The sequence below is a fragment of the Ptychodera flava genome, chromosome 8, assembly GCF_041260155.1.
Source record: "Ptychodera flava strain L36383 chromosome 8, AS_Pfla_20210202, whole genome shotgun sequence".
NCBI lineage: Eukaryota > Metazoa > Hemichordata > Enteropneusta > Ptychoderidae > Ptychodera > Ptychodera flava.
Genome location: NC_091935.1, coordinates 15,719,932 through 15,734,265, shown reverse-complemented (window position 1 = coordinate 15,734,265; position 14,334 = coordinate 15,719,932). Strand labels below are relative to the sequence as shown.

At 35.3% G+C, this 14,334-nt stretch overlaps 2 protein-coding genes and 1 long non-coding RNA gene across 3 annotated transcripts in view; 2 read left to right on the top strand and 1 right to left on the bottom strand.

Annotated features, from left to right (window-relative positions):
* The window catches only part of LOC139138629 (uncharacterized), an 84,833-nt gene that overhangs the window by 27,458 nt on the left and 43,041 nt on the right, over positions 1 to 14,334 (bottom strand). The gene's annotated exons all lie outside the window — the stretch shown is intronic.
* On the top strand, positions 1,447 to 8,951 carry LOC139139436 (uncharacterized). Its single transcript, XM_070708350.1, has 10 exons — positions 1,447 to 1,672; positions 3,929 to 3,958; positions 4,313 to 4,440; positions 5,189 to 5,233; positions 6,228 to 6,311; positions 6,615 to 6,680; positions 7,281 to 7,363; positions 7,496 to 7,598; positions 8,158 to 8,272; positions 8,947 to 8,951. Exons 2-10 carry the CDS (start codon positions 3,946 to 3,948, stop codon positions 8,949 to 8,951), a joined length of 642 nt encoding a protein of 213 aa, XP_070564451.1. The 5' UTR covers positions 1,447 to 1,672; positions 3,929 to 3,945.
* Positions 10,695 to 14,330, top strand: LOC139138614 (uncharacterized). The gene is made up of 4 exons (XM_070707053.1): positions 10,695 to 10,753; positions 11,317 to 11,449; positions 11,845 to 11,996; positions 13,920 to 14,330. Exons 2-4 carry the CDS (start codon positions 11,331 to 11,333, stop codon positions 13,949 to 13,951), a joined length of 303 nt encoding a protein of 100 aa, XP_070563154.1. The 5' UTR covers positions 10,695 to 10,753; positions 11,317 to 11,330; the 3' UTR covers positions 13,952 to 14,330.

Genomic DNA, 14,334 nt, shown 5'->3' with positions numbered 1-14,334 from the left:
CGCACTTTCACCATACAAGTGACGTATTGTCAGTATTTCTCGATAGCCTGCTGTGTTCAGCGTACTTTGTGTGATCGAAAAAAACCTCGTTGTAATTTGAAGGAATATGGCAGGTTTAATGTAAAAAAAAACTTAAAAAAAAAACAACAACAACGCAACAGTCATTAGAGCTACACCGGCGGTAGGTTCATATCCAGAGCCCCGGTACGGTCTGCCGCCGTCGCTTGAAAATAATCTCATAAACCAAGCCATATGGGCAGCTGTGTATGGGCAGCTGAATGCTTGACTTCCCGGAGAACGCGAGCTGTCAGTGCCGTTCAAGTTCAGGATTATTTGCCGATCAAATTTCAGTAAATGTACCTACCTAGATGAAATCCTGTCTATAGGCTGAAATTTCGCCGAAGTTTGACAAAATGACATAGATTTTCAGGTTCAAATCCGACATTTTTGAGTTTTGAGTGCAGACAGAAATAAGTTTTGACTTGAGGCAACATGGCTGCGACCCCATGTTGACCCCAAGTGAAAAAGTGTTCGCGATCAAATCTTCCTATATTTTTTTTCTGAATTTTCGACAAAATCATTGCTTCTTACATCTTTTGTAAAATATTAAAATAAAAAGTGCGATGTGCCATGTCTCCAGATTTCTAAAAATATCGTTCGACGGAAGGTAGAGTTGACTTTTCAGATCCTCAGATTCAGATCCTCAGATCCTCAGATTCAGATCCTCAGATCTCAGACTTCAGATCCTATAACTTCAGATGCAGATTCGAATTTACAAGCCTTTTACAATACCCGTATTAACAGTATGATTGCAATATTTGAAATAATAATTGAATATGACATGTACAAGGCAGTTATGAAAACAAAAAAAAGTCTACATAAACGTTTTCGCTCAACAAGTTTCAACGAACACGGGTCTACAATTACAGATTAGCTAACTTGCTTCTTCCGACCCCTGAATTCTGATTTAGCCCGGGGTCACTGGCCTCCAACATGGATGGTTATATTCCCTCGCCATAAATATTACGAACGATGGTAAAATACTGTCGATAGTCACCATTTACATGATCGTCGCGGTCTTGATCGTTCTATCGCGCGCGGGTGTGTTTATCTCTATGAGGGAACGTTCACGTGATGACATAACAAGTGGAATCATTGCGCACCCTGTCTTCGACAGATGACGTTCTGATTCTGAGATCGAAGTTTTTAAGTTCAAGATTCAAGATAGAAATAAAATAATTTCTAAAGCCTTTTCAAATTTAAATTGTATTTTATTTATCAGTATATTACATCAAACTTTGAAAATTGTGAAATTTAATAATGAATCTGCGTCTGAAGTTATAGGATCTGAGGTCTGAGATCTGAGGATCTGAATCTGAGGATCTGAAAAGTCAACTCTACCTTCGACGGAACATGAGCAGGCCCGCGCGAGCGCTCCGTGCTTCTGGCAGTTTGTGTCCATGAAAACAGAGCCCAGCGCAGTTCTATAAATAGCGTTGACCCCGCGCATGACGTCATCGCGTGGGCGCGGCTTAATATTTAAATTACAGAACTTAATTTAAATAAGGAAAAGGCGCTTCTTTCAAACTCCGTAAGCCAGTGAGCTGTCGTGCAGTTACTCCGATCGTACGTCCCATAAATCTACCTAAAAATCTAACAACAACACTCATTGGTAAGTGACTCATAAAAAATAACAATAACTTCGTTCAACAGTTTGATGAATATGATTCGGTTTTTCTCTCATACTATTTGTGTACGTAACCATAGTACGTTACCATAGTGTCCAGTTTCGGCGACGCTTTTGTGTATTTACGTACATGAACTAAAAAGCTGGGCTCAGTTAGACTCCGTAATATTATCGTAACTGAACTGGGCTCAGTTATACTCCGTAATATAATCGTAACTGAGCTGCGCTCATTTAGACTCCGTAATATTATCGTAACTGAGCTGGGCTCAGTTAGACTCCCTAATATATATAATCGTAACTGAGCTGGGCTCAGTTAGACTCCGTAATATAATCGTAACTGAGCTGGGCTCAGTTAGACTCCGTAATATTATCGTAACTGAGCTGGGCTCAGTTAGACTCCGTAATATATATAATCGTAACTGAGCTGGGCTCAGTTAGACTCCGTAATATATATCGTAACTGAGCTGGGCTCAGTTAGACTCCGTAATATTATCGTAACTGAGCTGGGCTCAGTTAGACTCCGTAATATATATAATCGTAACTGAGCTGGGCTCAGTTAGACTCCGTAATATAATCGTAACTGAGCTAGGCTCAGTTAGACTCCGTAATATTATCGTAACTGAGCTGGGCTCAGTTAGACTCCGTAATCGTAACTGAGCTGGGCTCAGTTAGACTCCGTAATATTATCGTAACTGAGCTGGGCTCAGTTAGACTGCGTAATATTATTAACTGAGCTGGGCTCACTTTAGACTTCATAACTGAGCTGGGCTCAGTAAGACTCCGTAATATATATAAACTGAGCTGAGCTCAGTTAGACTACGTAATAGAAACTGAGTTGGGCTCAGTTAGACTACGTAATATTATCGTAACTGAGCTGGGCTCAGTTAGACTACGTAATATTATCGTAAATGAGCTGGGCTCAGTTAGACTCCGTAATATTATCGTAACTGAGCTGGGCTCAGTTAGACTCCGTAATCGTAACTGAGCTGGGCTCAGTTAGACTACGTAATATTATCGTAACTGAGCTGGGCTCAGTTAGACTGCGTAATATTATTAACTGAGCTGGGCTCACTTTAGACTTCATAACTGAGCTGGGCTCAGTAAGACTCCGTAATATATATAAACTGAGCTGGGCTCAGTTAGACTACGTAATAGAAACTGATTTGGGCTCAGTTTGACTCAGGTAATATTTAGTGACCGAGCTGGGCTCAGTTTGACCCAGGTAATATTTAGTAACTGAGCTGGGCTCAGTTTGACCCAGGTAATATTTAGTAACTCAACTGGGCTCAGTTTGACTCAGGTAATACTTATTAACTGAGCTGGGCTCAGTTTGACCCAGGTAATATTTAGTAACTCAACTGGGCTCAGTTTGACCCAGGTAATATTTAGTAACTGAGCTGGGCTCAGTTTGACCCAGGTAATATTTAGTAACTGAGCTGGGCTCAGTTTGACCCAGGTAATATTTAGTAACTCAACTGGGCTCAGTTTGACTCAGGTAATACTTAGTAACTGAGCTGGGCTCAGTTAGACTCCATGACATATTTTTTACATGTATTTTTATTTATTTATTTTTGTTGGTACTTTAGCCTCCCGTCTATAGTACAATTAATAATACAATAATTATTAAGATACCAGGACACATTTAGTAACTGAGCTGGGCTCAGTTTGACTCAGGTTATATTAAGTTAAAGGCACAGCAGCTGCAACTTTCGATAACATTTCCATATTTTTGTTCTATGTGTCATCCACAGTTTCCTCTTCTACCCCTACATCATGTTGAGATGTCAAATACTAGTCAATGTCTGCATTACCAGCAATGTTATTGTTGACAACTGACTTTTAGCCCAGACTTAAAGTCAAATACCAACAATAACATTGCACTTCAAAAGCATACATAACTCATTGAGAAGCTCTTCATACTTGGCACTTAAAGTCAGAACTACACAGTGGGTGAAATCTTTTGTTTCTAATGAACAGTCTCATTCTATGGACAAAGAATCCTTAATTTGTTTAACTCTATAGATGATCAATTTGTTTTTGTACTGACAGAATTGATTGTGTTTTCCATTAATGTTTGTAAGCCAGGAAGACAGCCTGGTGTATCTGCACTTAGATCTATTTATCTTAATTGTGATGCAAATGGAGCATGGGTAAATCATCATACATTGTATTTGTAGTTACTACTAAGCCATCAGTATGTTACTACATTTGTAATAGGATGTTTCTTGTTTTGTCTTTTAGCAGTTGTCTCCATAACAATGGCTGCTAAAGGTAAGTTGACAGTTTTGATGGATTGTGTTTCAATATAAGAAAACAATTATTACCCAAAGATGCAAAATGTTTAAGTGCACATGTCATTTTATACTGTATGTTTAAAGTTAGATTCTATCCATTCTTTGTATATGTCTACTATTATGTATGCGTGTTTTAGATACCTTGGAAACTTGAGATACTCTTCAAACATGTAGGGCGTAATCAAACAAATTTATTCAATTAGATGGAACCATTCCCTGTAAAAATGTTATGCTTTTCTAGGATATGATTGTTTATGAATACATTTCTTAAAACACTCAGGCATTACTGGGAGTATCCTCCATGATAAAATTTATTTTTTGATTATTGCAGATAAGGTAAAATTGCTGTGGAGCAGTCCAAAATTGGATAGGGGCTTGCTTTTGGGCCATATTGGCCCTTACATCATCAGTGTGGAAACATTGCAAAGCTTACAACCCGGTAGATGCTTGGAAGACAATGTAAGTTATAAAAATGCAATTCTATGATATTGCTATGACTTTAAGTAATGGTGTGTAAACTTATACAAATATTTCACTATTTTGATTTTTGTGTGTCAGGTAAACATTTGCTTTATAAAGTCACAATGTAGTCTTCTTACAGTCATCAGAGCTTACCATAGGGTTGTCATCAGGACTTGTTAAAATCTGTCAATTGTAATATTAATTGCTATCAAGTCTTGATTCCCATTGTCAACTTTCGACACATTCAATGAAATAGTCTGTCCCTTATGTGCTGTAAATTGTGCAACATATGAAAGACAAATGTTCATATTTTTATCAAAAATCTAAAGTCAGTGTCATGTTTTACATTTGGGATCCAAAAGGGAATCAATTAAAAAAAATGACAGAAAATATGAAAAATTTCCTGTTGAAATTTAGGCAGGAAAGTGAGGCAGCTAAAGGGTTCAATTGTAGATGTATCCTTTGATTTGTGGAGAGGAAGACATATCTGGCAAAAGCTTCAAATGACTTAAATATTATTATGTAATATCAATATTAATTTTAATATTATATTATATATATTATATATATATATATATATATATATATATATATATATATATATATATATATATATATATATATTGAGATAATCCTTGGTAAGCACATGATCAGGCAAACTGGTTGTGTTGAAAAAAATAATGTCTAGATATATTTACATGAATAGCAGAGCAATTACACCATAATACATTCTCCATTCTTTCAGGCCATGGATGCCTATTTATTTTTACAGGAAAATGGTGAATATTCGGTAAGCATTTAGTACAGGGTTGTTTTTATCATTTTTTTGAGCCAATGTTTCACAATTAACTCTTTTGGCCGGAGCAGAGTAGCTCATTTGGACAAATATGTCATGATATTCATCCTGATAAGCCCCTTTTTTTTTAGTATTTGCATATCCCAGCCTGTATAATGGTAAATACCCATATCCATTGATTTGTAAATCTCAGTGTTCACTTACTGTGTTGTCAATATCATTCTCCTATCATGTAAATCATATGACGTGGTGGCAACGGGGGTTACCGGTGGAACACTTTATGAACACAAAGCTGAACCCAGTCTAGATATTTTTGATTTGCATGATAAATGATGAATCAAATAATGGCATAATACCTCGTTTGCACAATTCTCGCTACTTTAAATAGGTTTTTGCTACCTAGGTGAGTGGTAAAAATCTAAGACGGTCCACAAAAATTTCAAGATGGCGGAGTTTAACATATGGAACTATGTAAGCTAGAGTTGTACTGAGATGTTTGCACCAGAAGAAAAAAGAAATAAAAGTTAAAATTCTTGAGACTTTTGTGCACCCTACAAACAAAATAATGTCCTTATGCTATAGCACAGGTCACGAAGTACTAGGAATATCACTTTTCCTCAAACTCTTGCTGTGCTAACATGCCGACTTAATTTGTTCCCATAATGCCCCTGTTATAAGGTGAACTGACCCCCTAGCCTGATTTAGGAATGTATCTAAGGTAGCGAGTATTCCATACTTTGAACTTGAAACATATGGTACTGACACTATCAAACTATATAAATAAAATGTCCAAATAACTGCTCTAATTTGTGTGTCATGATATTGATCATATTCAAGCAGCACGTTATTGATACATTTACAATCACTGTTATAATTAGCCTAAAATAACCTTATTGCTATTCTTACCCAATTGTGCCAATAATCTAACTAAAATACATAAAAAATAATTGACTGCAAATTCACTTGTTTTTTATCTACTTGTCAACAGAAGACACTGGTACTGCCACATCATCTTGGCACTGATATTCTAACCAGGGGGAAGAAAGATATCAAAAGGAAACAACAGTGGAAGGTAAATCTTAATTGTCTAGAATAATTCTCTCTTGAGAGTAATCAAGTTACAGTGGTTTTTTTTATTTTCGTTTTGTTTCATGTTCTAAGACTACATTTTCATTGAAACATTTCATTTCATACAACTTATGCTGTCAAGATCTTAGATAAAAGATGACTTTGTAACTGATTGCAGACATTTTTTTTAAAAAAGATATGCTTTGTCCAAGGTGGTTTCATAATTTTGGAATTTATGCATATGAATGTTCATGTATGCATGCTAGCTGAATGAAATCCATTAATGATGCTCCATTTTGTATCCTAGGAAAGATTCTTGGGTGCTGATAACATCATTTCTGTAATTTATGAACCTGGTCATTGGTCTGTAATGGTAAGAGATTGTTTTAGCATGTTTTTTTTGATAAATTTACATTTTCAACTCTTATTTTACATAAAGCAGAAATTCGTTCAATCCATGGAATTAAAACAAGGGGAAGCCTTCTGAACACATATTTAGGAACAGACAATGCAGATATCTGTTGTTGGGGTAAACAGTCCACAACTTATTTTAGGTGGTTTTTTTCTTAATTTCAGGAAGTTTCACACTGAAGTTTAAAAAAAAATAAAGTTGTAAGCCAAAACATGTTTTATTAATCTTCCATGTCTAATCCATTTCCAGCTTTAACTCTCTCATCATACAAAGGTTTTGCTTAACATGTACTTAGTGGTGAACCATGACAGAGCCTGGAAGATTAAATCCAACAACATGAAAGCCAATCATAATTGGAATAAACTTATCGAAAAGCCTTGACAAAAAAGAAAATATAATACACCTATTAAACTTCTAGTGTTTTCTTTTAATCTTTGGCGTTCCCTCTAGATAATGTTACCATGGTAATGAAATTTTCAGTATATACTATCAATGAAGTATTTTTATTATTGCTGTCACTGAATAGTCCAAATAAAACATAATATTCTTTTTATGATGTAGTGTGCTGATATGGTGGCTGGTATGTTTTACCACATTGATTCGATGAAAATAAGAGATTCAAAACAGGAGATGGAAAATTGGAGGTAAGTATCATTGGCCATACCATGGGAATAATGGGGAAATTTCACCTTTTTTGTGGGAGTGGGGGGGGGGGGGGCATTTATCTTGTCTTGACACTTCCTTTATGAATGACCATATTTTCTGTTCTTTTATAGTAACTTTCTGTCCAACCTTGGCATTACAAAGGAATGGAAGGTCGCAACTGTCAACAATGATTTCCAGCAAGACAGTAGTCTTGTGGAGTTTATGGCTGTAAAGGTGAGCCATTGTATGTTTGACCAACAGTAAACACCTTTCTGTCCCAGAATAATATGTATTCTCTGGAAAATTCATTGCAAGCATTATATAAGGCATAACTGGACATGAAAGATTCTGACAGCTTTTTCTAACCTGTAAGGACTTTAGGGCTATGTTGCAAATGATTGATATATTAATGGGTTGTGTGAATCATAATTTTAGAAGGCTCATGTCAGTGCTATGATGGCTAATGGAGATGAATAGCTTGAAAAATAAATAGAATAGATGTATAGATGGTTCACTTTTTGCATATAGTGAAAGAACCTGCCTATAAAAAGTAACTTAGAAATCATGAGATTATCGTATGGTCTAAAGGTATGAGAAAACTGGTGCAATAAAAAAGTTAGTTGAATCAGGTGTGTGTATACAGCTACTTTTTAGCAATTTTGTTCACTACATTCTTCAGACATGGTTCGATGATTTTGTGTTTGAGAATTTTGAGCATTTGAGCATTATTTAAATACAAATATGGCAATCTAATTTTGTGATATATTTATTGCTATTTGAATTCCACCTTCAGTTTGCTGACACCTTTGCTTTGGAGAAAAATAAAAGTACATGTAGCTTTAGTTTAGACGCCAATAATGTAAATGACTTGCGTCTGGCCATAGCTGCAAAGTTAGTAGCCGCTGTTGGTAGGTGATAATCCTGACATTGTAATGAAACCTCCATGTTTTGAAACATTATTTATCATAGTTTATTCACAATTACTAGCTGATTGTTTATTGTTATAATATGCATCTCTGATAGAAGTATTTATTTGGTAAGGGTCACATGTAGCTGTGCTTACTATATACCGGATTATATAATATCATATATAATTTTCATAAATAAATCCTTTTACATTACAAGGGACAAAGTTTCTGTCTCTTGATTTTTAATTCAAAGAATACTTCACAAGTGCTAGAAATTACCCCTTTGCTGAATGAAAAGAGGTATTTTTGTGTGACATCTGTAGACAAATGACCTACTCCTTCCAGACATCCTTTTTTGTGACAAACATACATTATTGCCATAGAAGTGTACATACATTTGGTAGTATTTCGGCCTGCATTTTCAACGTGTGAGACACAAACAGAAAACCTAGATATGACACACTGAAATCTTTTGTAAAAACCAATAATTTATACAATATCACTCAATAGACCTGACAACAAATCAATAATATATTACTCAACTATGTAGGTAATGTTTTTAGAATATGTACCATACCAGTTATTTTCTAGATGGTAAAGTCTTATTCAAATGCATTTTATTTGTTTGTTTGTTTGTTTGTTTGTTTGTTTGTTGTTTGTTTGTTTATTTTTAGATTAGAATCATAATTGGATTATATTATAATGTTTACCGGTATAGGTATACATGCACAGAGTTACCCAGTGATATTTCCCACTAATTTCTTGAAGTTATGCCATGGACAAGTGGGTTTGACAATGTCTAAAGGTTGACAATTAAAGGGACAATCTCTGTTTTGGTAGCCTAGAATCTATCCTTCGTTCAGCTCTATCAAGCTACACTATAAGGATAGATTCCTGGCTACTGTTTCGGACATTTTTTATATCAAGAATATAGGGAATACTAGCATACAATCACTCAATATGCAGAATAAAGGCAGAGCAGAACCTAAAAACTGTCAGAAATTACACCTTTGCTGTATAAAAAGTGGTGATTTTGAGTGCGACATCTTGATAAAATGAACTTCTCCATCCAAAATCTGTTTCCTTTGACAAATAAAATTGCCAGGGCAGTGTACATTACAGCTATTATCTTATCTACATGAAAGAAATCCACACTCTGAAATCTCATAACAAGCCCCATGTAGTCTAAACATTATTTAACACTGGATACCAGTGTACCACATTGATTAAAAATTCATTCACAACTGTCAATGTTTAGATCTTGTTTGTTTCTTAGCAGAGTAGAAACCATGTACAGTTCACTGGTATCTCAGTATGTTTCAAATGGTCAAACAATAGGAACAGCTCTGATATCAAACAAAATTCATGAAAAGAAGATAAAAAAGAGAGACGTTGTCCCTTTAATTAGTTTGATATAAAAGTGCATACAACAAAGTGAATACATGCCTGTATATGCATGGTAAAGGTTATGCCACTATATCACATATACTAATCATATTTCTGTTGTACTATACCGGTAGATATCTGCAAGGAACAATGCAGCAAGTGTGGAAATGGTTCACCAAAGGTAAGAGCATTTGTAAATGTCATTGAGTTGTGGTGAGACACTTTATGAAACATATTAAAGTATTGTCTGACACTAACCGTTATTTTTTATGTTACGTGCTACAGATGTTCTGTCAGCATTGTGAACGTAAATTTCACAGCAAGTGCCACAGTTTAGCTGAAGGACAATGTCAGATTTGTACAGTCACTGCTGTTAATGACAGTAAGTATACCCCTAGATTATTTTCACACATGTAGTACAGTTTCCTTGTGTCATAATATGCATGTACAACTTTTATTCCCACTGCTGTGTAAAGAACAAAAGCATTAAAAGTGTAGGTAACAAAATCCCTTCCTTATTATCAGACTGATGAGTTTTCTGTGTCTAGAGATAGGAAAAGTTTAATTTAGTTAGGGAGATAAAAGAATTAGTTATTTTATTTGGTATTCGTAAAAGTTACATTCTTTTCCATAGGATCTTTGACAGTACTTCACCGTTATAGGTAATAGGCCAAATAATCTCGCATTATATACTCTTACATCAGACAAAACATCAAAGGATGATGAAGAAAGAGAAAATAAAACTGGTAGTGAAAATGTGTGCAGACCTAAAACAAATGAAAAGAGAAAGAATGAAAATGCCGTTCCCAGGGAGAGAAGCAAACGCACCTGTTCAACTTTTCAGCAGAACTTAGTCCAAGTACCTTCCTTGTTGGACGTCAACACAACTCGGTCCAAAAGTACCAGGAACACCATTACAGCTGAGGAAATCAAAAGAAGATGTAGTCAGCCCGAATGTCTGTCTTATCTGTCGGTTTGGGCATCCTTCGTCTTGGTAAAGATCGAAAAAATGAACTGGAAAAGTTTTTAAAGAAAATGATATTCAGTGCAACCAACGAAGCAACATCCAAAGTGTGTTTACAAAACTTGCTGAAGGTGGGATCATAAGTGCTACTTTCCCTTTTTTGGTCATGGGACTTTCAGTAGTTGTATATGGGACTAAAATTATGATACATGCATGTCTGTTAGTGTTTCTATGTCTTAAGTGGTCTCAAAAAAAGAGATAGGTTCTTTGAAGTAATAGCATTTGCATAATAGCATTTGCATATTTAGGTCAAATTTACTCCTTTCTGAATGAATTAATTAATTTGTAGGTAATTTGCACCAATCATCTTAGACAATGAACTCCGTAACTGATATTGCTCAGATGATATATAAATATACAATTTTCCCCGACTTTCACAGTTTTGGACAAAAATAGAAGCTTGAAGTCTGCCATCTTGTCATGACATATTGTCTATAGTTGACAGTACCAAGGAAATACCCGTAGGGGTTGACCATTTGATATTGGGGGGGGGCATTATATTTTTTCCACATGTTCCAGTGGATATTTTTTTTTCCCTTGTGAATCCAGGCATTTTTTTCACATTGTTCCTTCAAAGGGTCATTTTCTATCATAATACCCTCGTGCATTAATTTATTGCCCATTTTTGTTTAAGGTGATATTTCCAAGATGATTGGCGATACAAAGGAACTCTTTGTTAAACTTATGCCAGTAAGAAGAATTGCAGAGGAGCATAGTAGAACAGCTGTTAATAATGCAAGGAGACATGGTGAAATTGATGCTACGAGGTAAAATGGTTCACTTCACCTCACTATTTTTGAATGAACAGTTTTACTTACATGACCATGGCCTGAAGGCATCTCAGTGCATGAACTTTAATAGAAATACTGCAGCATTAATATGAGATTTGCCACTACTGTATAGCCACTACTATAAGCCCTGCATTCAGGTTTTGTCAAAATGTCCACATATTTTAGCTGCACCTGTAGTAACTGCCAAACTGGGTACTTGAGTAGATTGGTGGATGTGTGCTATTGTAACAGGCTATTAAAATGCTTGTTGGCTGTTAAGATCATTCATACATTGGTGTATTAACATTTCAATGTGAGAACTTCATTTTCAATAAAATTTGATGTTATTTTCAACATAATAATTTACTGATAATATATTTTTTAATGTGCAGAACAACTCTACATCAACTGACAGGTCTTATTGAGCACCATGCTGATTCACTTGATCTTGCCACTCATGGATTTGCCATTCCTATGATGAAGTTTTTGACTTCGGTTCTGGATGACATTTGTCATGTTGAAGAAGAAATTCTTAAGGATGATAGTAAGTAAAAAAACACTCATTTGCACTTATAAGTTTCACTACATGCTTTTGTTTCCCTTCTTTTCCATTTTTACATTAACAGAAAAGAAAATTGATATGATATCTGATCAATAGGAATTCTGTCAGGGAAAAGACAAACAATACAAGACAAATGTAATATATTTAATACTTTTATTACAATTTTTTGACAACTTTCATGAAATGTTTGTTTGATAACAATACAAGAAAAGTCATATTGGTTGAAAAATGCAGTTTATCAAGTGCAGTTGTTATTCTTAATCATTTTACAACTAACAAACCTAATAACACTAGGTGTAAAGTAATAACCTATAGTAATAATTTATACTGTATTAATCTGTCTCTTTAAGGTAAAGGGCGACGAATTCGGACGCGCACACGCTTTAGAACGTTTCTGCGCAGATTTAACTCCAGCCTGCCGCAAATGGGTTATTTTGTACCGCATGTGTTTCACATCACCTGTCATTGTTGAAATTGCGCTTTTACCTAATTTTTTGATCCAGTGTCTTAGAAATACATGTGACCTATAACCTTGTCATATTTTGACCCCCTAGGAAGCTGGTTTTTATTCAATATGAGCGAAAAATTAACATTTCTCTCCCATTATATGGCGCAAATTACCCATTCACTTGGAGATATTGTAAAAAGTAGCGTGGTGACACCCTGTTATTAAAAGTGTAAACTAAATGGTATTATGTCAGGAGTTTATTCGCCAAGTTTGGTCAAAATGACACCATTCAAAGCGACAGGAAGAAAGTTCGAAAATTATGTAGTGATATAATTTCGATATCGTCATTTTGTAATCGATATTTATGTTAAAATTTCTTGACAAACATCATGAAAACTATACATTCAATAGATATGGATCTTAAGTCTTGGTATTTATTAAAATTAACTCATTTGCTAAGCGTTTTATGATTGCTTTCTTTAGTTTAAGTGAATTATATCATTTTTATTCATTTCTAACGAAGCCATTTTAACGTCCGTTTCCATGGAAACAAGCGTGGTGACCCCCATTTTTTATTTCATTTTTGCACTTGCACAACTTCCAAGAATATTTTTGCAAAGTTTCGAGAAAATGACACCACAACTTAATTTTGACGTAATTCGTAGTACTTCACCTTAAGAGCAACAGATGTGACATTAATACATAGCAGTTGACCTGAATTTCAAAGCTGGACAAATCCAGTAATCAAAGTGATTTGTACAATACCTGTGACTTTGCTGATTTTTAAATCAAAATCTAATTTTTTTCAGCCTTTCATGACAAAGATGCATGCTGATTCCATTTTTATTTGATATTTTACTGCTGAAATTCCAAGCATGGTTATGGAGCAGTTTCATGAAATTTACAGGCTACATGACATTTTGAGTTAATTTGAGAGAAGTTTGATCTAGATCTCGACTGACTGCTTTCAGTTGTTCTCAATCATCAATACTTACACATGTGATCATGCAGACTAGTGTAAACAGAATCCCTAGTAAAACCTCGATACTATCTGTAACTTTGGGTTATATTTTCAGCTTAGTTTTTTTTTTCCTTAGTAGCAACTGCAGTTTCTTGTGTGATGACTTCCTAGAGCATGATAAAGTGCCAGGTATTGTGCTTCTTCACACTGATGTTATGCGTACGTTAAGTGAGCAATCCATCATTATTGATAATTAAATTCTAGTCTCAACTTGAATTCTTTTGGCAACGGTAACAGTGATAGTTGCGGATACATTGAAATTCTCAAGAGTGTGCACTTTATCATGCTGTAGGGAGTATAGCAGAATCTGGAGTGTTCATACACAGAACAAAAATACTGAAAAAACAGACAAAATCATATAGGTGCCTTACACAGTATTTCGAAATACAGAAAATCATCCTTAACTCCATGCATCTACTTTTCCATGCTTTTGCAGGTTCTGTCCTTACCGCCCCTGGGACACAGTGAAGACAGATGCATTGATCCCTTGGAAGTTAAACTCTTTCAATTCCTGATTTTCGAGATAGGAATTCTCACTGGTGTACCGCTAGAGGGCGTATTACCCGGATGTGGTGGGGTTAAATGTACCATCGCACCATAAGTCTAGATTAACCTGAATCTCCAGGGATATTTCAGCTTTGCTACCGCAGAGAAGCACCCGAGAGGAGTCTGGGTAACGGAGACTAATGGTGCGATGGTTCATTTAACCCCACCACATCTGGGTAACTTAATACGCCCTCTAGCGGTAAACCAGGGAAAATTCCTGTCTCGAAAATGGGGAATTAGTAGGCGATTTTCCATGATTCAGTATGGCTACTCATATGAATAGGTCACAAAGTTTAACAAAAATA